The sequence below is a fragment of the Sinocyclocheilus grahami genome, unplaced genomic scaffold (genome assembly GCF_001515645.1).
Source record: "Sinocyclocheilus grahami isolate Dianchi unplaced genomic scaffold, SAMN03320097.WGS_v1.1 scaffold76.1, whole genome shotgun sequence".
Lineage (NCBI taxonomy): Eukaryota > Metazoa > Chordata > Actinopteri > Cypriniformes > Cyprinidae > Sinocyclocheilus > Sinocyclocheilus grahami.
Genome location: NW_015505255.1, coordinates 2,570,466 through 2,592,965, shown reverse-complemented (window position 1 = coordinate 2,592,965; position 22,500 = coordinate 2,570,466). Strand labels below are relative to the sequence as shown.

The 22,500-nt window shown below is 36.1% G+C and overlaps 3 protein-coding genes and 1 long non-coding RNA gene across 9 annotated transcripts in view; 2 read left to right on the top strand and 2 right to left on the bottom strand.

Annotated features, from left to right (window-relative positions):
- Positions 1–11,330, bottom strand: part of LOC107585996 (amyloid beta A4 precursor protein-binding family A member 2-like) — a 90,310-nt gene extending 78,980 nt beyond the window's left edge. For all 4 annotated transcript variants that reach the window (XM_016273207.1, XM_016273208.1, XM_016273210.1 and 1 more), the window contains exon 1: positions 11,232–11,330. The gene's annotated coding sequence lies outside the window, so the exon portion shown is untranslated. The remainder of the gene's footprint in view (positions 1–11,231) is intronic.
- A 94-nt stretch (positions 11,331–11,424) lies between these two features.
- On the top strand, positions 11,425–12,629 carry LOC107585995 (uncharacterized). The gene is made up of 2 exons (XR_001609310.1): positions 11,425–11,454; positions 11,965–12,629. It is a non-coding gene; the product is annotated as an uncharacterized lncRNA (long non-coding RNA).
- A 512-nt stretch (positions 12,630–13,141) lies between these two features.
- LOC107585993 (methylmalonyl-CoA epimerase, mitochondrial-like) lies at positions 13,142–15,391 on the bottom strand. Of its 2 annotated transcripts, none has more exons than XM_016273205.1 (3): positions 15,230–15,391; positions 14,677–15,023; positions 13,142–13,936 (listed from the first exon to the last, which is right to left on the bottom strand). In XM_016273205.1, the coding sequence occupies exons 1-3, from the start codon at positions 15,267–15,269 to the stop codon at positions 13,784–13,786; spliced, it is 540 nt and encodes a 179-aa protein (XP_016128691.1). In that variant the 5' UTR covers positions 15,270–15,391; the 3' UTR covers positions 13,142–13,783. The 2 variants fall into 2 exon arrangements, with proteins under 2 accessions (XP_016128691.1, XP_016128692.1); XM_016273206.1 differs by having other exon boundaries at positions 14,677–15,017.
- Positions 15,392–15,466: 75 nt separating this feature from the next.
- On the top strand, positions 15,467–20,550 carry LOC107585992 (U3 small nucleolar ribonucleoprotein protein MPP10-like). Of its 2 annotated transcripts, XM_016273204.1 has the most exons (12): positions 15,467–15,610; positions 15,935–16,209; positions 16,255–16,610; positions 16,814–17,001; positions 17,107–17,269; positions 17,503–17,644; positions 17,725–17,792; positions 18,039–18,176; positions 19,371–19,481; positions 19,685–19,792; positions 19,953–20,180; positions 20,292–20,550. In XM_016273204.1, the coding sequence occupies exons 1-12, from the start codon at positions 15,528–15,530 to the stop codon at positions 20,439–20,441; spliced, it is 2,010 nt and encodes a 669-aa protein (XP_016128690.1). In that variant the 5' UTR covers positions 15,467–15,527; the 3' UTR covers positions 20,442–20,550. The 2 variants fall into 2 exon arrangements, with proteins under 2 accessions (XP_016128690.1, XP_016128689.1); XM_016273203.1 differs by having other exon boundaries at positions 15,935–16,610.
- Positions 20,551–22,500: the final 1,950 nt, after the last annotated feature.

Here is a 22,500-nt window from a genome sequence, read left to right as displayed (position 1 = left end):
TTTGTATTCAATTTTTATTACATATATTAATTTATATAATATTTTTTAATATTAAATTTGCCATTAAAGTGAAATTACTGAACCTAAACAGGAGTTAAAATTGCCCATTTAAAAGAAGAAAAAAAAACTCTTAGAGGTTTTTGCATCTTAAGTCTTCATATAAATAACATTACATTTGTCTTGAAATGAAACCCTCGTTTGGGCAGAATGTCGGTCACATCCGGTATGAAGGTTAGAAACTATGTAATAAAGCCTGAATTTGATTAGCGCTAAACCAAGGGTGACTAATAGACCATGCAGTCTTTTGCAAGTGCTGACACAAGAACTTTGGTCATGATTTAAAAGTCATTATCTGTTAACTTTAAAACGGCTCCTTTTAATGTCCTACTTCAACCAGCAAAGTTGCCAGTGCCAGAATGAAACTATGACTAAACCCTCTGTGGTTCATCTATTAACACATGCTTTATTCAAGCTTTTATACCAAAGCTGAAAAGTAGGGATCGAGGCCTGAAACATTTCTGCAGAGCAGCACATGTGTTGTTAAAGCAATTACATCTACACAGTAGACACAGACCTATCAGCAGGCATTGCAATTGCTATTCATTTATTCCCAAAGGCTTTAGAGCATCAAATATATGCCAGGTATTAATGATGCATGTTGTCTGTTCAAGGACAGGACTCGCTGTAAAGATGCTATGTGCTTGTAAGGCTTATTGACAGAAAAGAATCTCAAACACCTGCTATCCTCCAATGAATGTGTGTGTGGGGAGAATCTGTCCCCAATTTTAGTTGCTTTCGTGCAACTACAATAAATCCATTTTGGGGTCCATTAGTGAGAGCAACCCCTCAGATCCACATATTTTCCCTGAATAAACGACAGCTCCGCAGTTAAGATCATCCATGATCAGTCAAGCTGAGAGAGTGTGTGCCTCATTCTTGAGCTAATGTCAGAATATAAAAAAGGATTTAGCTTTCCACAGATGACTAACTCTCAGAAATCTTTTGAATCTGCGTGTTACCATCGCCACGTCTCTCCGTCTAATGATATGAGCCCCAAACAGCTCATTGTTTTCCCTCGGTGCTGATTCCAAAAGAATCAAAAGATACAAATGTATCGGAACACTTTGAAAGAAATAGCAGTAAATGTCTCATGCTCTGTAACAGGAGCTAAACAAAAGACTACAAGTTCATCATACTGAATAGTGAAGGGCCTGTAGTTACTGAAAAAAAATCATATGACTGATTTCGGTTACACCAACTTTTAAGTTTAATATGTTTATTAAATCATCTTCTTCTTCTGGCTGGTTCCCAGCAGGCAGGTAAAAGCTGACCCACACACTCTGATGAACACACAGACTTCTTGAACCAAATCAATTACCCTTTTACTCACACACACCAGCTGCTACATGTGAGTTGTGACACCCAAAGGCTACATTTGAAAACAAGCATTCATTCCCCCCACCAGTTATTCTCACATTCTCTATCCTTCTTTCTCTTTCTACCTTATGTAATTATCCCAGAAGACTTCTTCTAGAGTTCTTCTAATGATTCACACACTCTTTGTTATGCTGTTTCTTACTGGTCAAAAACCAGACAGTTTTTGAAACTTACACTGTGTATATGATTTAAGGGATAATGAACAGGCTATACACAAATAAATATGTACACATGAAATACTGATTTGACTTTGAATTTGCTTATTTTGTACCTGTAAGAAAAAAAATGACAATGTACAAAACAATCAGCTCAGTCACAAGACAAACACTATACTGTAATACTAATAGTGACGTCCAGTAAAGCTAGTTTCAGTTACCCAGATTAGCACTGTATTAGATAACTAAATATTGCTCAATTGACCAATCAGAACCGAGTAATCCAGGGATAGTCCACCACATTACTCACTTCTATGTCATTCCAAACCTGTACGACTTTGTCTCTTTCTGTTGAACACAAAAGAAGATATTTTGAAGAATGTTTTTGGTCACCATTGAATTCCATAGTAGGGGTCGACCGATTATCGGCGCCGATATTAAGCATTTTTATGATTATCGGTATTGGTCATTTTCAAAACCGATTCGCCGATAAAATAACTTAATTTTGAAATGCGCTATTTGGCTCTGATGCAGCCTGTCAGAACTCACCACTCTGTGGCTTAAAGCAGTCTCCGCCCACCACCCATCTGATTTGTTGGGAGTCACGTGTCAGACCAATCAAAGCAGAATTCACTCTCACTCCGAAAGCGCTTGCTAACTGGAGCAGCTTCGGTGATCACGCATCAGTTGTCTCTCAAACGTAAGGCAGCAGCAGACGTTGCTTAAGTTGCAATAAACCGCAATCCACTAACTGTTACACTGAAGTTACAAAACACCTCAATATTATCTATGATTTTCGCGATGTGGAAAACGCGGACGGAATCGCGGAATCCAGTTATATAAATGGAATTTACTGTATGATGGGGAATGTCACGGAATTTGCCAAAATTTGGATGAATTAATCAAAAGTAGGTCAGTACACTTAAATAGAGTCTCAATATGGACTAGTTCTACGATGGATTTCCATCAATTGGAAAACATTAGGGGAAAAGAAACATGAAGCACATTGTTGTTGTTCTGTCGGTGTTCTGACGATTTGTGCTGCCCTGTCAGATTTTGCTACCTCCCATTAAAACAGATGGTAGCATAATTCGATAGCGAAAAGTGCTACCTATCAGATTTTGCTTCCAGCATGATATTAATAAGGTGTGAGGCTTTATTAACACGTACACCTACCCCATAGACAGATGAAAATGACGCCATTGCAAAGGAATAAAGAAAATGCCCCTATAAATCACTTCACCTCATATTAGGAAGGCTAATTTTTGATCTGAATTTTTTATTATTGATCAGAAGGTGCTCCTTAATTTTTTTTTAATAAGGAGGACAAGCGCTCCTGATTACAAGAAGAAAAACACTGGTCTTAAACTGGGTGTGTGACAGGTATGGCTGTGGAATGGGGCCGAGGAAAAATTTTCTGTCAAAATATTTTTTTTTTGCTTTAACCCCTGACTACTACAACAATTATTACATTTAAATTAGGAGGACAAGCGCTCCTGATTACAAGAAGAAAAACACTGGTCTTAAACTGGGTGTGTGACAGGTATGGCTGTGGAATGGGGCCGAGGAACAATTTTCTGTCAAAATATTTTTTTTTTTGCTTTAACCCCTGACTATTACAACAATTATTACAACTTTTGTTTAAAAGAATAATCACACAATACGCTATTTCTTCCATGTTTTAATTTTAATGGTAAACCCTTTGTTTGCCAAAAAATAAAGAGTTTAACTCTTTAAAATAAAGAGTTTACTGTGGGAGTACTACACTCAACCAACACCAGCGAAGGCAGTTTTTGTCAGAGCCCTTGTTATTCTTAATTTTGACATTAATTTTCATTTTTACACCAGACACATATATATCGGTTCAAAATATTGGTTATTGGTCTACTTGATCTGTAATAATCGGTATCGGCAGCGGCCTTGAAAAACACATATCGGTCGACCCCTATTCCATAGTATGAACAATGTGTCTACCTTTAATGTTCAACTGATGAAAAAAGCCATACAGATTTTGAGTGACATAAGGGGGAGTAAATGATCAAAGAAATGTCATTTTTGGGTGAACTATTATATCCCTTTAACATAAACTGACAACTACAAAAACTCATTAAAGTTGGAAAAACTGTGAAAATGTATGTACAGTGGCAAATAGGGAGACTTCATGCAATACTAGAGATTGTAATAGTAACATCAATCATGAATGTCTAAAGCTTTTTTTTTAGATGCATGACTTCTTTGAAAGAATTTCACAATGATTAATGCATAACACGGATAGAAAATGTGATGTGTGTTTAATGCTACATACAGCTATTTATATTAATGACTGAAAAACCTAGTACTATAATAAATATATATTAAGTCTTCATACCACAGATGTAAACTCACTTTTGCAGGTCTAAATGACTATATACACTAAGTGTTGGCAGCAGCTGCATATGCTCAGTAGTATGTTGAGGCCATCTGAAATCACCGCCTCATCTAAATGCTAATAGAATGCGATCGCTCAGCGAAACAGGCTAGCTAATGATCAGGCCCACTGAATACACTGAAAGCTTAAGTGCTAATAATGATATAACTGAAGCACAGTGAGGGAAAAACAGCAGACAGAAAAACACAGCACCTGCAGACCATCTATAGACCTTCACACTCATACACGCATACACACACCGTGTAAAACTTCCGACAAGATAGCTGCTTCACAGTAGCTGTCGATGTTGCTTTTTCTTTACCTGGAGGATTTGGGTGTTTGTATTTTATAATCCAGCCTTCAACACAAAGCAAATTAATTGGAAAATAGTACAATCGAATGAGCTGTATCAGCCCACATTCACCAACAATCCCAACCTGGCATGTGAATAATCACCTACATGGCATCACTAGTTTCTGTCATTCAGAAACATGGCTTTTCATACCACTGCTATGCTGATGACACTCAACTCTACCTCTCATTCCATCCTGATGATCCGACGATAGCTGCTCGCATCTCAGCTTGTCTAACAGACATTTCTTGTTGGATGAAGGACCATCACCTTCAACTCAACCTTGCCAAGACAGAACTGCTTGTGGTTCCAGCAAACCCATCGTTTCATCACAATTTCACCATCCAGTTAGGCACATCAACCATAACTCCTTCAAAAACAGCCAGAAACCTTGGAGTTATGATTGATGATCAGCTTACTTTCTCAGATCACATTGCTAAAACTGTCCGGTCCTGCAGATTTGCTTTATTCAACATCAAGAAGATCAGGCTCTTTCTTTCGGAACATGCTTCACAACTCCTTGTGCAAGCTCTTGTTCTGTCCAGGCTGGACTATTGCAATGCTCTCTTTAATATTCTTTAAAAAAAAACATGTCCCTTTTAGACTTACACTCTAGTCATTTACTGTTTGTTTTCGTAAAGCTAGCTTTTCTAATCTTTTTGTATTCTATCTATTTGTTTTTTTATTTATTATACAATTAACAAAAGCAAAAAAGGTCTCTAACACTAGCTTGCTCTATTCTTTTTCTATTCTATCTGTTTTCTTTTTATTTATTACATAATAAAAAAAAATTTTTAAACTTGCTACGTGTACTGCATTCAGCTAACTGAGACTTGTTATAGCACTTGTATATCATTGCTCTTTTGTTGATTACTGCGTTGCATCGCGCCGCGTAAACATAAAACCTTGTCTGCATTTGTGATCAGAGAAATGACAAACAACAAGCGCTACTCTACACTGCTCAAAACTCGCGTTTGAATCGTCAGTGGCAAATTCTTTAAATATGAAAACGTACTTACAGTCTGTGAGTCAGAACAGCCGGCATTGTAGTCTACTCTACCAGGATCAGGAAACAGTCCTCCATAAAATGTGCTGCACACATATGAATATTTGGGTTGAAGTGTTCTGGAACAGTGTTGTAAATACAACTTAACCACTGATTTCTAGTCGTGTCCTCTTTTGGAAAGCCAAACAAAGTATTTTCGCTTTCACAACGAAACACAGAGCGTCTTCACAACGTGACAGTGGCAGCAACAATAAAGTTACACCTTCTTTCTTTGCGTGAACATTTGGGCGGTGTTATGCAAATTTTCCCACACAGTGACCTAGACATGTGGGGGTGTGTTTAAACGAGGCGTTTTAGGAGGGCGTGGACCAGTCTTAACTTTTATAAAGAATATCTCTTTGGGTTTGAGACTTTAGTCTTTGCAACTTTAGGGATCTTATCTATTCATGAACAGCTTGTAACACTCCAAAGAGAAAGGAAAAATTTTAATTGCATCATATGACCCCTTTAAAAAAACTTGTATGTAAATATGTAACGTGCACATATGCGACTTTGTTCATCTGTACACATAACAATGCAATACAAATACTGTAAAAATGATTATTGAAGTGAATTTGCCATGTCACCGTTATCACAAATGTACCCTAGTGAAAATATATACTAAAATATTATAATTATATAATTATAATAAAATATAATATAGAGACAAATTTACATATTTAGGTACTTAATAAAAATACTCTGCATTTGTACTTTTAGTATACTAAACTGGTATACTTAAAGTCTGCTAAATTGGAACAACTAATTTTGTACTTAATGCACTTTAATTTTGTGGAAGTAGTGCTGCAGTTCAACTAAAGATATACTGAGGTATATTTGAATGTGCTAAGGTAGAACTATTGCAAGTATACCGATATTACTCAAAGATCATACAGTCCTCATCAATAGTGACAGCAAAACACATTTTAGGCTTAATATTAAGAAAAAATGTAGTACTCCAAGTAAATGTTAATGATCATTTTTATATCAGTAAGTCTGAAGCGGTATGTCAGTAAATATGTTAATAGATTTGAACTATATTTAGTATGAAATACATGTATTTTAAATATACTTTTTTATGTACATTTTCTTAATATGACACTACATGAATGTTATTTTTGGCCAGGCTGACAGATCTTTTCTTCCATATTGACATACATCCAAGTGAAACAGATTATTGAAAAAAAATAAAAAATAGAGCGGGTCTTGGTTCTGTCCATTGGTTGTTGATTGGAAGAAGGCAAATCTGAATTTGAGCTTGCAGCCGACTTTATGCAGTTTATGCAGACTAAATAATTGAAAGTCTGGCATACATCACCGGACAGAAGTTGATTCACCAGAAGATTAAGTTATGACATTATTGTATTTATTTATTTTAAAATTATTGAATTGTTCACAGTAAGAACATTAAGATGCACTTGGAAAACTTTCATATCATGACAATTTTAAGACACAAAACTCAGTCTTATAGTTGTATATTTGCAGCAAAGTCACACTCAGGGGTCCTTGGACTGAAAAAGACTGCAAAACACTGCACTATACAAATTAAACTGACTTGACTAAATCTTAGCAGGAACGACCTTGCTACTGATCAAATATAGAGACGCAGGGAAAGCTTAGCAGGTGTGAGAAAAATGGCAAAATTCAATCCAGTATTATACAGCAAGTGATTCATCAACCAGTGAGTCACCAGTACAAAAAAAAACTACTTCTCACATAGTCAAGAAAGCTTGTACAGAAGTCCATGCACGACATACTTACTTATTTAGAGCAATATGACAGATATTACATCAGATATGAGGGCAGGATACACATAGCCAGAGGCATAAAATAATTAGCTTTTCAAAGAATGCACAGACTCGGTAATGAATGAAAAGATCAAGAACCACATCGTTTCATAATCTTGAGTCAGATAAACTTCAGCCAACGAGTAAAAAAAATGGCTACAGACCTTTCTCACATCGCACTTGAGTTCACAATATTCTCTTTTCATATGATAAACAAGAGGATGAAAGCACTAAACGGATAAAATCATTCAATCTCAATGTGGACGGCTTCCCAAAAATAATGCAAATGTCCATTTTTGTATGAAAAGGAAAGAGGAAGCAAAAGACGCAAACATAAAAGCTCCTCTCACATCTTACTGGGCTGATAGTATGCTAAAAAAGCCGCTTTCACTCATTGCGAATAACAGATGCTTGAACGTGCTTTTAAAATATCTAACAAGTCACCATGCTTGGCTACTCGATTATTTCAAAAGTAAACATCAAGGGAGCAGACGACTCATTCACATCTAGTCAGAGTCGATGACCTATACTATCAATATGAAACACTCTCCAGTCTGATCAAAAGACACATAAGCAATGAATTATAGGGCCTGTGTCCAATAAGGCACCTCTGTTTCATTTCACTGCACTGTGTGGTGTAAGAGCCGATAGAAGATGCCATTTCTGATATAAACTCTAAACGATCAAGCCTTTCTTTAGTGTGAACATATTCAAGCTCAAGTATATGAAAAGAAAACAAAAAAGAACAACAAAAACATTTTAATACTAGGATGAAAGGCACTTCACAATCAGTGACATTTAGGGAGATTCTAATGCAAATCATGTTTATTTCTGAATGTCATGTATCACAATACATTTTCATATTTATCCAGAGCCCAAACAACTCAATATCTGACAAAGCCTTAAGATGAGGCCTCATGAAAACACAGCTTCTGATCCATGAAGTATATTACTAAGAAATACGAATTCTGCTTGAGATACCACATATCCTGGACAGATAACTAAGATCATTAACACCAGTGTAACTGCGTGGGCGAAACTCTACTTGAAATCATGTTTTTTCTACATGGCATTTACATCATTCTGAAGTCAGAGCCGCTGGCACACCCCCATTACCCATCCTTAATGTATGATCCTCTTGGGATATCAGTGTGCACCAAATTTGTGCACTACAGCACTGGCAAGAATTATTATATTTTTGTAAGTCCTACAGAGCATTTTCTAAAGTTAAACAAAAGCCACATTTTCATCAGTGGGCAGTCAAATTCCTATAATATTAATTATTTACACTTTAAGAAAATTTTAAGAAATTAATTCATTTAGCAAGAATGCATTAAGCTGATCAAAAGTGACAGTTAATTGTTACAAAAAAAATCTATTTTGAATAAATGCTGCTCTTTTAAACTTTCAATTTATCAAGGAATTTTGAAAAATGTATCACGGTTTCCACAAACATATTAAGCAGAACAACTGTTTTCAACATTTATAATAATAAATCAAATGTTTCTTGAGAAACAAATTAGCATATTAGATTGATTTCTGAAGGATCATGTGACACTGAAGGCTAGAGTGCTGAAAAATTCAGAATAAATTAAAATGTAAAAAAAAAAAATGCATGTTTTAAATTATAATAATGTTTCACAATAGTGCTGTTTTTCTGTATTTCAAATGAATGCACCCTTGGTGAGCAATACGAGATTCTTTCAAAAACTTTTTTTTAATCTTACCGACCCCAAACTTTTGAATGGTAGTGTATATAAACTGGAAGACATTTATCCTTTCTGCACTTTTCTGGGCTGTTGACTGCTAACTGCACATCAGCATTTCTATATATGTATAGTGAGCAGTAGATTTTAAATTGAGCTGAGTGAGAACATGCCTCTCTGACCCTTGTCCTCCTTTTCCCGGGCACATTGCCAGAGGTTATCACACACACACACACACACACACACACACACACACACAGGCAACAGGATCATATATATCAGAGCAAGTGCTAAACCAGACAGCAGCTTTGGGCCAAAACCGCTTACACCCACATTAGTAACACCATTTAAAAAACCTGCCTACATCTCACCACTACTGCACAACTTTATTTATCATTCGAAACAGTTCAAAATCTCCTGAACATTTTTAGATATTTTTTTGTGATTATCAACTAAATATTCCTTTGCTAAAATTACCCCTAAAGTGAGTAACCGCAGGCTTGTCTTTCCATCTATGTTTCTATCCGATTCCCGCAAGAGATCAATTTATAAATGTCCTACTGGTGCATAAATATCATCTCAGCATGCTCTTGCAAACAGTGTTTGTCCTTCAGCACAGAACCGTAACTATAAGGGATCTGAAAGGAGGGGCGGGGCCGTGTGTGTGTGTGTGTGTGTGTGTGTGTGTGTGTGTGCGCGTTTTTGTGACAAATGAGGACATAAATTTGTATAATGACAAAGGTATGACATAGGTATTACAAGGAGAAGGTTACCCCATGTCCCCACTTTTCAAAACGCTTATAAATCACACAGAATGGAGTGTATTGAAAATCTGAAATAGCACAAAGTTTAGCACAGGAGACTGTTGTGGAGACGGAACCACCAACTGGGATCACACTCAGGAATTATGCACCTTTATAAACACTCACAGTCCCTCCTTCACACTCAGTCTGGCTCTCTCTCTTCCCTACCACTCGTAAACTCTCTCTCTACCTCTCTATATTATGTTTCAGATTTCATATGAACTACTTTGAGCTATACGCACAAAGACGAGTAGACTTATAGCATGAGCATTCACTTATTGCTAGAGGATGTGTGTTATTTTGTTCATAGCTCTTAAAAATTTAGCCACTCCACTTATTTTTTAGAATATGCACAATATTTTCTAGTCCTTGTGGTTTCATTGATCGGTTCAGGGGAGTGGACCGGCTATTGTTCTCTGGACAAAAAGGAGCTCATCTTTTACAGCAGCAGCATGATGCTTGATTTCCAGCTTCAGGCTTGAATTTGATGCTTGATTTAGCATGATCATTATAAGCTCTACAAATCAGCCAGAACCGAAGGACTAGGACATAATTATGTTTATATTCCACAGTTAGAATCTCAGCATCTAACCATGATTTTATGTGTCAGTCGCTGAAAGATTTATACCAGGATAGAATGCAAAATTCCCAGTACAAACAGATTTATTAATCAGACTTCACTGGCTACTGACCAAGCAGGTCCGCTTGTAATTGTAAACAAAACAAAATCTGAATAACAACAATATCTCTGAACTACCCATATAAGCTGACATTTCTATGAACATGAAGATTGTAGGTTCAAATTTGCATAAGGAGTGTATGAAGGAAATTGTTAATCTTGCATGACCCTGTTCTTTTAAGCTTTTAGCCACTCAAACTCACTTTTTTAATATTGAAAACTGACTAGTATCTTAATATATAGCTTAAACGTTAGATAGATAGATAGATAGATAGATAGACAGATAGATAGATAGATAGATAGATAGATAGATAGATAGATAGATAGATAGATAGATAGATAGATAGATATAGACAGACAGACAGATATATAGACAGATAGGCAGACAGACAGACAGACAGACAGACAGATAGATAAAATATTTTAATTTCTGGAGATTTAACGTGATAAAGTAAAACTTAACAGACTATTTTACAGTGCGACATATTTTCACCAACTTTTTTGAGGACTTTCCACGTTTTCGTCGTGACATTTTCAGCCGTGGTTCTTAATGTGAAAGTGAATATAGTCACACCAAAGTAACTTAGCTCCTAAAAGAAAAGGAGTGGCACACATAAATTAAAGAAACAAACCGACGACCCTTCGATTTGCGCAATTTCCATCTCTTTGACTGAAACAACGATTTTAATAGTTGAAAGACGGCTGAGGAGGACGACTAGCATCATGTACGTGCTCGCAGCAGCGGGCTTGATGTTGCACTGAGAGGATGAAATCTTGCCGTATCCTTCACGAGAGCATCACTTCATTCCGCATCAACACGCTACACTAAACATTCACAAACATTACACAAACCAGCCTACCTGCATGACCTTTAATGTTGTGATGTTCATATATAGAAGTCCTGTGTTTTCAGAGGTTGGAGAGAGTGAGAACCGCACCGACACCGCATCCCGGAGTCTGAGGAGAACAGAAGCCTGAGCAGACGTAGAGAACAGCAGGGGGCGCTCCACTGCAGCGCTGGGCTCAATCACAACAAACCCCACCCGAGACAGAGAGAGAAAGAGCGCTTGTAGCTTTCATTGTGTGAGGAAATGATCTTAAAATGATGCTTATCATTTAAATCAAGTCTCAGCAAACTAACAAAGCTTAGCACTGAACGCGGGCGGTTCTAAGAGTTATTCTTTCTAAGCGGTCATTGATGTTTAATATGTCATCAATCGTTATTAATGATCATTAGTAATTAGTATCCATACAAATGTTTACCAATTCACTATCCACTATCCTCGTGATGTCATTTACACAAAGCCATTTCTTTCTGGCCTTGTTTTGAAGGATAACTTCGCTCAAATTAAGCATCATCTCACTGTACGATCAGATTCTCCATATATTACAGAAGAGAGATTTTCCATGAAACGTATAATCTTTTCTTCCTGATGCTGTTGGATGCACATGCTAGTTGTTACATGTTAGGTCATACATTCAAATGAGAACGCATTAGCTGATGTCTTAATGTTGTCATAGGACAATAATGAAATAAAATCAATACTACATTAGCACAGAAAATATGAGATACTTAATTCCCTTCTCTTGCAGATGGGTGTTCTGGGCCAGACAACTTGAGATGGCGTTTCTCAAGGCTATCAGGCAATAAACAGCTTCCAATGCCCCAGATAAAACTGGACATGTGGTTTGAATACGTCCAATTTGGATGAGATGCCTTTGGGATACTGCAAACAATTACCATGCAGCTAGTCTTGCTTCTCTATTAATCCAGGCAGATGTTTTCACATTATGATATCTACAAAAAGACAAGCAAATGCAAGCTCCTACAGAATATCATAAGGAAACGTGATTTGCTCCATTGAAGATATCCTTCCCCTGAAAACATTTCAACTAGCATCAGATTTCTTTGTTGCTTATTTTCTTCACGTTTGATTCAGAGCAACATGTAATATTGCTTTATATTAATTATTTTTCACTACGGTGCATAAAAGCCAAAATGTAGCATGGGCAAAATGGGAAGTCATTCAAAAGGCATTTTTTAACAGGCAGTGTGTGAATTTCTCTGGAAAGATTTCTGTTCCTTTTCAGACTGCCAAATTAATTGAAATGTCAAAATCAGCTTAAAACGGCAGAAAAGACCCCTTTATTCTAATGGTGCTGAAGCAGGAAAATTCAAACAAGACATTGGAGACCACACAGTGAGAAAGCCCACAAACATCAGTTCCTAATCTCACTCCTCTAGTTATCTCTCTCTTTAAAAAAAAGCAGATTTAAGGCATAAGAACAAAAAAGAGCTTTCTATTCGGTGGAGGGTTGACTACAGTGGAGAGATGGCTATGAGCCAACCTGTCTCCCAAATACATGGTTGTCAGCCAAAAAAAGAAAGCTTCAATCTGTCTGTTCCACTGAGAGCCAGATGAGAGGCTTGCGAGGATCTCAATTCACATTTATAAACATAGCAAAACGTATCTAACATTTTATCATAGCATTTAAAACATGCATTTAATTGAGCTTATTTTGGCTTCTGTTGTTGTAATCATCATTAAAAACCAAGAAACATACCTAGTGTGCCCCACAAATATTAATACGAAAAGAACAGAATTAAACAAGATTTACAAACTTTGTACACATTTTGAATGTTTGAGTTTGTTAAGGAACAAACTAACTTAAATTAATCATTTATTAAGTCACTAAAGAAAATCTTTACTTCAGAAAAAAAGCCAAAGGCCAAGAATATAAAGCACACCATAACAGATTAAATCTCACTCCTCTAGTTATCTCTCTCTTTAAAAAAAAGCAGATTTAAGGCATAAGAACAAAAAAGAGCTTTCTATTCGGTGGAGGGTTGACTACAGTGGAGAGATGGCTATGAGCCAACCTGTCTCCCAAATACATTGTTGTCAGCCAAAAAAAAAAAGCTTCAATCTGTCTGTTCCACTGAGAGCCAGATGAGGCTTGCGAGGATCTCAATTCACATTTATAAACATAGCAAAACGTATCTAACATTTTATCATAGCATTTAAAACATGCATTTAATTGAGCTTATTTTGGCTTCTGTTGTTGTAATCATCATTAAAAAACAAGAAACATACCTAGTGTGCCCCACAAATATTAATACGAAAAGAACAGAATTAAACAAGATTTACAAACTTTGTACACATTTTGAATGTTTGAGTTTGTTAAGGAACAAACTAACTTAAATTAATCATTTATTAAGTCACTAAAGAAAATCTTTACTTCAGAAAAAAAGCCAAAGGCCAAGAATATAAAGCACACCATAACAGATTAAAAATGCATGGAACAAGTGGAATCATATAATTCTTCTTGCAATGATCACAATAGCTTAATTGTCAAAAATGAACAGCCTAAAGTGTCTTTGTTTACTAGATAACAATCTCATGTTTGATAGCTAGGCTTGTTCTATCTCCACAAGAACCCCATCACAGTCTTTAGGGTGGAGGAACATCACAGGTTTGCCATGAGCTCCTATCCGTGGCTCTGGTGAGAGCAGTCTGATTTTCTTTTCCTTCAAATCAACTATTGCAGCATTGATATCATCCACCTGCAATTGAACAAGCAACACATAAATTATGGATACTGACACTAAACTATGAAACAAGTTCAATATTTAGTGTGAAGACATTTGCAATAAGATTGATTCACAAGAAACCCAGTTTATGAATTTTCATTATTTTTCTTTACTATTAATATTATTGTTATTATCCCATTTAATGTTATTTGTATATTGGAATATTGAAAAAGCAAGAATTAAGAGAAAATAATATTTAATACTGTATCCTAGTATTTAATTAATTTTTGGGAACAACTAAAAATGCAGAAGGTGTCTTATTTTTATCCATTTACTTTTAAAAATGAAAGTATAAAAACGTTTAACCACATTTTGATTTATGACTTTTGTGATACATGACACCTATGTGATTTGATACGGTTTTATGTGAGTGTTATGCAATTTTTTTGTTTGTCTGTACATCTGTAAAAGAAGCCAAAGACCAATTTGAGTATTAAAAGATGAGTATTATCGTCCCCATTGGTTCTCAAGTCATGTTAACCTTTCTCCTCAATAGCTTTTTTTTTTTTTTGAAAAACAGTATCAGAATCTTCAAATTGTGTTTAATATAATGAAAACATTTTAAAAAGCAGCGCTGTCAAAATTACAGCAGAAATACTAAACATCTTAGCCAATATAGGGGGGCTTTAAATATTATGTTGGACAATAGGGGGCCTTTAGTTAAAAAGGTTGAGAACTAGCACTGATCTAACCTAATCTGATCTTATCTTTACCTCGATACAGATATGATGCATCCCTCCAGCTTTGTTCTTCTGCAGGAATCCTGCAATAGGGCTTTTCTCTCCCAGAGGGTGCAGAAGCTCTAATTTGGTGTTTCCCAGTTCTACAAACACAGTGTACACGCCGTGCTCAGGGAGAGGCACGGTGGCGCTTACTTGAGCCCCCAGCACATCACGGTACAGTGCTGTGGCTTTCTCTAGGTCTGGTACTGCGATAGCCACATGATTCAGTCTGCCTAACTTCCATAATGACTGAGGGACACCTTGACCGACGGGTACAGTCAGAGACACTGCCCTCACTGAGAGCAAAGTGTGCCACGCACACCTCGAGAGACCTGTAACTACAAGAGAGATTTATGACTGCAGTATGGACGCATTAAATATAGAACAAAACTAATCTATAGGTGAATTTTATTAGCAACAGCTGTCAAAGAGTACGACACAGACAAGTGCAACGTGTGCAGTTAGAATAAAGCAGCTCTAAATGTTGCAAACACTTAAAGGAAAGACAGAGACACTAAAACAATATCGATTTACTACAGTTTACCTGCAACCTTCAGTAAAGAGGAAGCCATCTTTGTGGTCATCGCAAACAAACAAAACTTTATTTAAACAGCGCGAATCCCGTGTTCAGTTAGGGTAATAGATGCATAATTTACCCATATAAACATTTTCGTAACATTTAGATTTTAAAAACAGAATTATGGTAGACTAAAAAACAGTAAATCGCTATATTAAGGTTATATGGAACCTTCTATGTGGAACGCAACACCGTGCATTTTGTTTCCGGGGGTTGTATTTACAAAGCGTAACGTTACGCAGCAGAGACCCATGTGATCGCAGAGATGGCGACCGGGGATGGCAGCACGTTGGAGAGCTGCTTACAGTTACTAAACAGCGACACAGCACACCCGGATCTATTTCTCAGGTTAGATACACGTTAAGTGATTAAACGTTGTGCTGTTTTGCTGAATGCCTTGATAATTTAAGATAGAGCACGTTCAACGAGCTGAAACGCGTGTCGGGCCACACATGTGCCAAAGTCTCACGTTGAGGTGGTGGTTACTAGGTTAATATATGTGGCCTACCTTTCTCTTACATTGCTCTCATGTTGATTTCTATGGATGTTTTATTTATAGACTCTAAGTAAATATCGTTAATGATAAATATATGCAAATAGTAATATAATATTACAAATAAGTGTGTTTAAAGGTTGTAACGTTTCTCTGTTATGTTTTCAATCTTTATTCAGTGTCCAGGATGCTCTGGCAACAGACTTCAAATCACTTACCAAGACTCTTTACGATCTGCATAAAGCCCATGAGCCTGCAGACTGCAAAGGAAGCCCACTGGAGCAGCTGGTCATCGAAAACTTTGATGAGGAGCAGATCTGGCAAGAGCTGGAGCTTCAGAACGATGCATTACTGACACATTTTGAGGAGACAGTTGAACAAGCTGTCACAGATGACACTATAACATTTTTTGATGATGATGATGAAGAGGAGGAGGAGGAGGAGGAGGAAGATGGTGATAATGGGGAAATTGCTAATCATTTAGAAGAAGAGAGTGCAGATGATGATGATGATGAGGAGGAAATCAAGCAGAGGTTGAAACCATCTGCAAGCAATGAGGACGATGACTTCTCTGGTGAAGACTCGGATTTGGACTTTGATGTAGATAAATTTGAAGAAAAAACCAAACAGAAACAGTCAGCTGCCAAATTATCAAAGTCAAAATCTCATAGGACTCCATCAGAAGTAGATGACCGGTTTTTTAAACTGTCAGAAATGGAAGCTTTTTTGGATGACATGGATAGAAGAGAAGGAAAGGAGAGCGTAGAGGACATAGACTACTTTCAGAATTTGCCATCTGATGATGACGCGGAGCTAAGCTTTGATAAGCCTGTAGCGCTCACAAAACAGAAAAAGGTAATGGTGTAACAGACTTTTCCTGAGCCTTGATTTATTTGTTCAAATATTTAAATTAGTTGCATCACCTTTATGGACCCCAGGGTGTAAAACTATGGGTCTAATATACAGATGCATGTAACATTATTCTGAATAATGTTTTATTTCAATATTTCTTACTTTGTACAAACACCTCATGAAACTCAGTGTCTTTTGTTTTACAGAAGAAAAGCTCCAGAGATATGAAATACAAAGATTTCTTTGCTCCAGTGGATGCAGAGCCTGAAGAGATGGATCCAGATGAAGAGAAGGAACCAGAATCTAGTGATGATTATGAGGGAGAAGAAGATGATGGCAATGAGCTGGAGGACGATGAAGATGAAATGAATGAGGAGGATTTTGAGATGGATGAGTAAGTCATGAGGATACCTGCTGTCCTCTTTTGTCGTATTTTAACAGAATATAAAGCTACAGCATTTTCTTTTAACGACGTAATGCATTTCACATCTTAATTTAGGGATGACAAAGGTGATGGAGCAAGAAATGCTTTACGCAAGGTGACCTTTGACGTCCCTGACGATGACAGTGAGGGGGAGGATGTGGAAGCTATTCTAGGTGGAAAAGCCAAAAACATGCCTAAACCGGAGTCCAAGTCATCCTTTGAAAAGAGACAGGAAAAGGTTTGTCGTTGATCACTTCGTGATCTTTAACTGAAAAAAAGTATTTAATCAAAATCTGCATATTTAATTATTTCAGTTTTGGTTCTTATTTGTGTCCAGTTAGTGATTTTTAGTGCTTCAGCTTTATCATTTTCATTGAGCTTTTCATGTATTATGTATGCTTCATTTCAGCTTTATTTCAGTTAATGTTTTAGTTGACAATACTAACCCTGATTTGATATGAATTTAAACAGATGGCAAAAAAGATTGAAGAACTGGAGAACGCTGCCTTGTCCGAGAAGCCGTGGCAGCTGACAGGAGAGGTGAGCGCTCAGACTCGACCGGAGAACAGCATGCTGGAAGAGGATGTGGCGTTTGACCAGGCCTCTAGGATGGGTGAGAGCTTCACGCTGATCGTCACAGCAAAAGACTTGATGCCTTGAAAGTCTTTATAGATTTGTTCCTCTCCTCCACAGCTCCAGCCATCACAGAAGAAACTACCTTACAGCTTGAGGAGATTATCAAACAGAGAATCAAAGATCAGGTTCGTTAAAACCTCATGTTCTGTGTTTAATGTTCATGGACCTAATTTGATGCCATCTTTGCTTTGAAGAGATAAAGGCAAGTGAAGTGGCTTGAAATCATTTCTTAATCCATTTTGTGCAAATTGTCCATTGAATTGTATACCACAATTTACTTGGGAATGTTTTTATGAATGATTGTCACTGCTTGTTTCATAAATATGACTCAGTGTACTTCACTTTTTTGTTGTTTTATGGTTGTGCTTCAGGTGTGGGACGATGTGGTAAGGAAGGAGAAGCCTAAAGAGGAGGTGTTTGAATATAAGAAGAGACTCACTCTGGACCACGAGAAGAGCAAACTGAGTCTGGCTGAGGTTTATGAGCAGGAGTATATCAAACAGACACAGGTGAGTCCTGTCTCGCATTTCACCTCCTGCGCATTCTTATGTACAGTTATAAAAACTATTTGGGTTGTAATTTGAATGAAGTCTAAAATTGTGTTTAATGTATATAAAAATGTGAGTTACATAGTACACAGCCATTCAAAAGTTTGGAATGATTAAGAGCTTTTTTGAAAGAAGTCTCTTATATTTACCAAGGCTGTTTATTTAATCAAAAAAATCTAAATGCTATTAAAATTTAAAAGAACTGTTTTATATTTGATTGAAAATGTAATTTAATACATTATCTAGTATAGTATATATAGTATACTGTCAATATGGTAACCATAAAAAGTATTTCAACACAAGTCAGACATTAAAATGTCAATTTTGTTGCATTAGATGCAAAATATCAAAACATCTGGCATTGGTTGAGCCACTTTTTTGATTATTTTTTTTTAACTCTTTTCATGGATGTATGAAGTCAGTTCCTGTCACATTAACAAATGAACATGTTCCACAATGTTTGCCAACCAGAATTTTTTTTTTAAAATATATATCTTCATATGTTAAAACCTAACAAGCTTAATTTTGGGGAATGTTAGGTCTGAAAACTAAAAAGTATGCCTGTGCTGTATTTCTTTAAAGGAAATGTTACTTGTGTTGAATTTGGGATGCACAATTTGTGATACATGTTACATAAAATTTAAATAAGTATTTTAATGATTTCGATACTTTTTGGGGCTGCTGTAATGTTCAATAAATGCATCCAATGAAAAAATACAAGTTATATATTTATTCATTAACATTTTGTGATTATGTTTGCTAATAGTGTTTACTAAATGAATACATTTATATACTCATTTAAAATGTAATTTATTCCTATGATGGCAAAACTGACTTTTCAGTATCCATTACTCTGGTCTTCAGCATCACATTATCCTTCAGAAATGATTCTAATATGCTGATCAAGAAATATTTCTTATTATCAATGTTGAAAAATATTGTTGTGGAAAATATTTTTTTGTATGAATAGAAAGTTCAAAAGAACAGCATTTAATTGAATTAGAAACCTTTTTTAACATTATAAATGGCTTCCCTGGCACTTTTGATCAAATGAATACATCCTTGTGGAAGAAGTATTAACTTCTTTAAAAAAAAAAGTCTTACTGACCCTAAACTTTTATATTGTATTATATTATATTTTTGTGTGGGCTTCAGGAAAAGAAGGAAGAGGAAGAGAACCCAGCGCATATAGAAATCCAGAAACTCATGGACACACTCTTCCTTAAACTGGATGCGCTATCAAACTTCCACTTCACACCAAAACCAGTGAGTAAAATTGTCCTTGTGGCTTGAGCTAGCTATAGTATCTTCCTGCATGTGTGACGAGAAAAACAAACAAAACTGATACCTAAAGAAATGTTCAAAAACCTTTCAATTTAGCTGTTCATTGAAACAGCTGATGTAAATCTGGAAACATTGCGTTATATTGGCCTAAACATGTCAAATGGATTTCTGATCTCTCTGTTTAGCATATTCCTGAAGTGAAAGTGGTGTCCAACTTGCCTTCTATAACTATGGAGGAAGTGGCTCCAGTCAACGCCAGTGACGCCACACTGCTGGCTCCAGAGGAGATTAAGGTTTGTGTGGCCTGCTCGTATCAATTCAAGTTAGAAAACCTCACTTTTAAGTGTTTAGGAAAGAGTTTGCTTTGTAGTTTATGAGTGAAACATTTACACAAGTTAGATCTCCGAATCTTCCTGAGATGACGATGCGGTTTTTTATTTTCCCTTATCTCAGGAGAAGAATAAGGCAGGAGACGTACTCGGAGACACCGAGAAAACCACTACAGATAAAAAACGAGAGAGACGCAAGAAGAAGAAACTGAAGCGTCTGAAGATTCAAGAGCGGGAGAAGAGACAGAAAGTCAAAGAGGCGATGAAAGGAGGAGACAAGAAGAAGAGTAAAGCTGAGGTTGAACAGACTCTCAAGAAACTTACTAAAGGAGGAAAAGCCAAAATACTGACGGTCAGTAACGAAGTCAAATGCAGCATTAATGAATACAGTTAAGCTATTGTGTTTTTGTTTAGGTGTATAACTTTATTTTTTATTTTTTTCCCCTCCCGTTCATTCTGACAGAATGATGGCATGGATAAGGCCCTGCGTTCCTCTCAAGCCTTCTTCTCCCAGTTACAAGACCATGTCAAGAGCCAAATCAAGGGCTCAAAGGGCCAGACAGCAAAGAAGAAGAAACAAAAAGAGATTTCTGTAAACAAGCTTAAGTTGTAATGTTGACTTGTGTCATAAGCAATATGTACAGTTATTAGTTTTAAGAGAAATCTAATTGTATCCTGTCATTTTTTTTTTTTAATTAAAATACAGATTTCTTTTTCCTGTACATTTGAGTCTTGGAGTTTTATCTGTATATTTTTGGACTATATTAAACTTAGTCTCACTATTAAATCTTTAAACAATAAAAAATATTGTTCACTCTTACTATAAATATTGCTTGTGAAGAGATAGAAAGTTCTTTTACAGATCACCTCAGAGAACTGGGAATGATATATTAAATTCACCATTAGAATTTAAAGTCTTTCATTAAAATCACCAGTACACATTATTCTGTCAATACAGTAATCATAAAAAGTATTTCAACACTGAAGTCACACATTCAAATGTCAATTTTGTTGCATTAGATGCAAAATATCAAAACATCTGGCATTGGTAGAGCCGCTCCTGTCACATTAACAATGAACATGTTCCACAATGTTTACCAACCAGAATTTTTTAAAGAAAAAATATATCCTCATATATTAAAACCTAACAAGCTTAATTTTGGGGAATGTTAGGTCTAAAAACTAAAAAGTATGCCTGTGCTGTATTTCTTCAAAATAAATGTTACTTGTTTTGAATTTGGGATGCACAATTTGTGATACGTTACATAAAATTTAAATAAGTATTTTAATGATTTTATAATTTCTTGTGTATAAAATACGTTTTGGGAGCTGCTGTAATGTTCAATAAATGCATCCAATGAAAAAATACAAGTTATATATTTATTCACTAACATTTTGTGATTGTTTACTAAATGAATAAATGTATATACTCATGTTCAGTTAGTCATAGCACTAAGTGGACAGAAGAGGGCATTACTGTTGACTTTAGTGCTCTGTAATGTTTTCTTTCTTTGGTTACAGCTAGTTTCAGCTGAACTTGTGTTCTGAGAATGTTAACCAATTAGATTAAAGAAAGCTTTTACTGATTTCTAAACTCGTAAAACTATTAGAAAGCAATATTTAATGTCTTAAAGAACAAAAAAGGCAGGTTTCCATTCAAAGGTGGCAATTCTTTTTATTTGCATGAAAATCTGAAGAGCCAAATTTTGCATATTGCCACACAAGGCTCCCCCCTGAGCTCACAAACAAAAACTAAAATTAAGAACTCTCTACACAGACACAACTTACCAACCAATGATATCTAAACAACTTCCACACCAAGCTTTGGAATTAGTCAGAGCTGTTCCATTCACACACCAGAAGGAAAACTCCTGTGATGTGTTTTGTAGCTTTTTAATATCCAGAGTGGGAAAAAAAATGAACAGGTACACTGCAATCAGGGCCCACAACAAGGCACAGAGGATTTGTACAATATCCCTGTTTTAGTTTCTTTGCATAACTGAATAAATATCAGTGCTGTTTGACAAATCAAACTGTGCCATTAGAAAAAAAGCACAGTTTTCATACTCCAGACAGCATTAGTGGTAAACTACACACATACTGTGCATTACTTCAGACTAGTTAAAGAGTATCAAGGGAAAAGGGTAAGTACCAGTTCTAGGAAAAACAAGTAAAAGAATATAAATTGGAAGAAAAAAAAAATACAGTCCCCAACCATAATAAAAATCTATAATTAAAAAGGCTACATATCAAACCAAGGCGTCACTGTCACACTAGTAAAGTAACTCCAAATAAAAGCAAGTTCACAGGTGCATTAGCACATCTTTCTCAAACGAATATGTCTAATCTGACACTCAGATGCTGTTTGAGACACTGACTGCAATGCAAGTCAAATCAACCGGCTGATTGGCATTAGCAGCTGTCAGTCACCTTCAAACAGCCATGCTGTGCTTTAGAAAGCGACGGGTCTCACAGACCAGAATCCAGCCAGCCTGAGAGGCACCCATATGTGCAGTTATTGCCTGCTATAAGGGTTTAAACCGATAAACCCTGTCAATTCCTTTATCAAGTTTCACAATTTTGGTTATTGATTTTAATACAGCTAACTACGGTTAGACCTTACCAGAAGGTTTCAAGAAAACTATTTTAGGATTAAAAGATAAAATATATGC

Excerpts from the sequence above, each read along its gene's own strand:
- LOC107585993 (XM_016273205.1), bottom strand. The coding sequence starts at position 15,269 with ATGACCACAAAGATGGCTTCCTCTTTACTGAAGGTTGCAG. Across the intron at positions 15,024-15,229 it reads CTCTTTACTGAAGGTTGCAG|TTACAGGTCTCTCGAGGTGT; the intron begins GTAAACTGTAGT and ends TCTCTCTTGTAG. Across the intron at positions 13,937-14,676 it reads TGCATCATATCTGTATCGAG|GTGGATGATATCAATGCTGC; the intron begins GTAAAGATAAGA and ends GTTCAATTGCAG.
- LOC107585992 (XM_016273203.1), top strand. The coding sequence starts at position 15,528 with ATGGCGACCGGGGATGGCAGCACGTTGGAGAGCTGCTTACAGTTACTA. Across the intron at positions 17,002-17,106 it reads GAGGATTTTGAGATGGATGA|GGATGACAAAGGTGATGGAG; the intron begins GTAAGTCATGAG and ends ATCTTAATTTAG. Across the intron at positions 18,177-19,370 it reads AGTATATCAAACAGACACAG|GAAAAGAAGGAAGAGGAAGA; the intron begins GTGAGTCCTGTC and ends TGTGGGCTTCAG.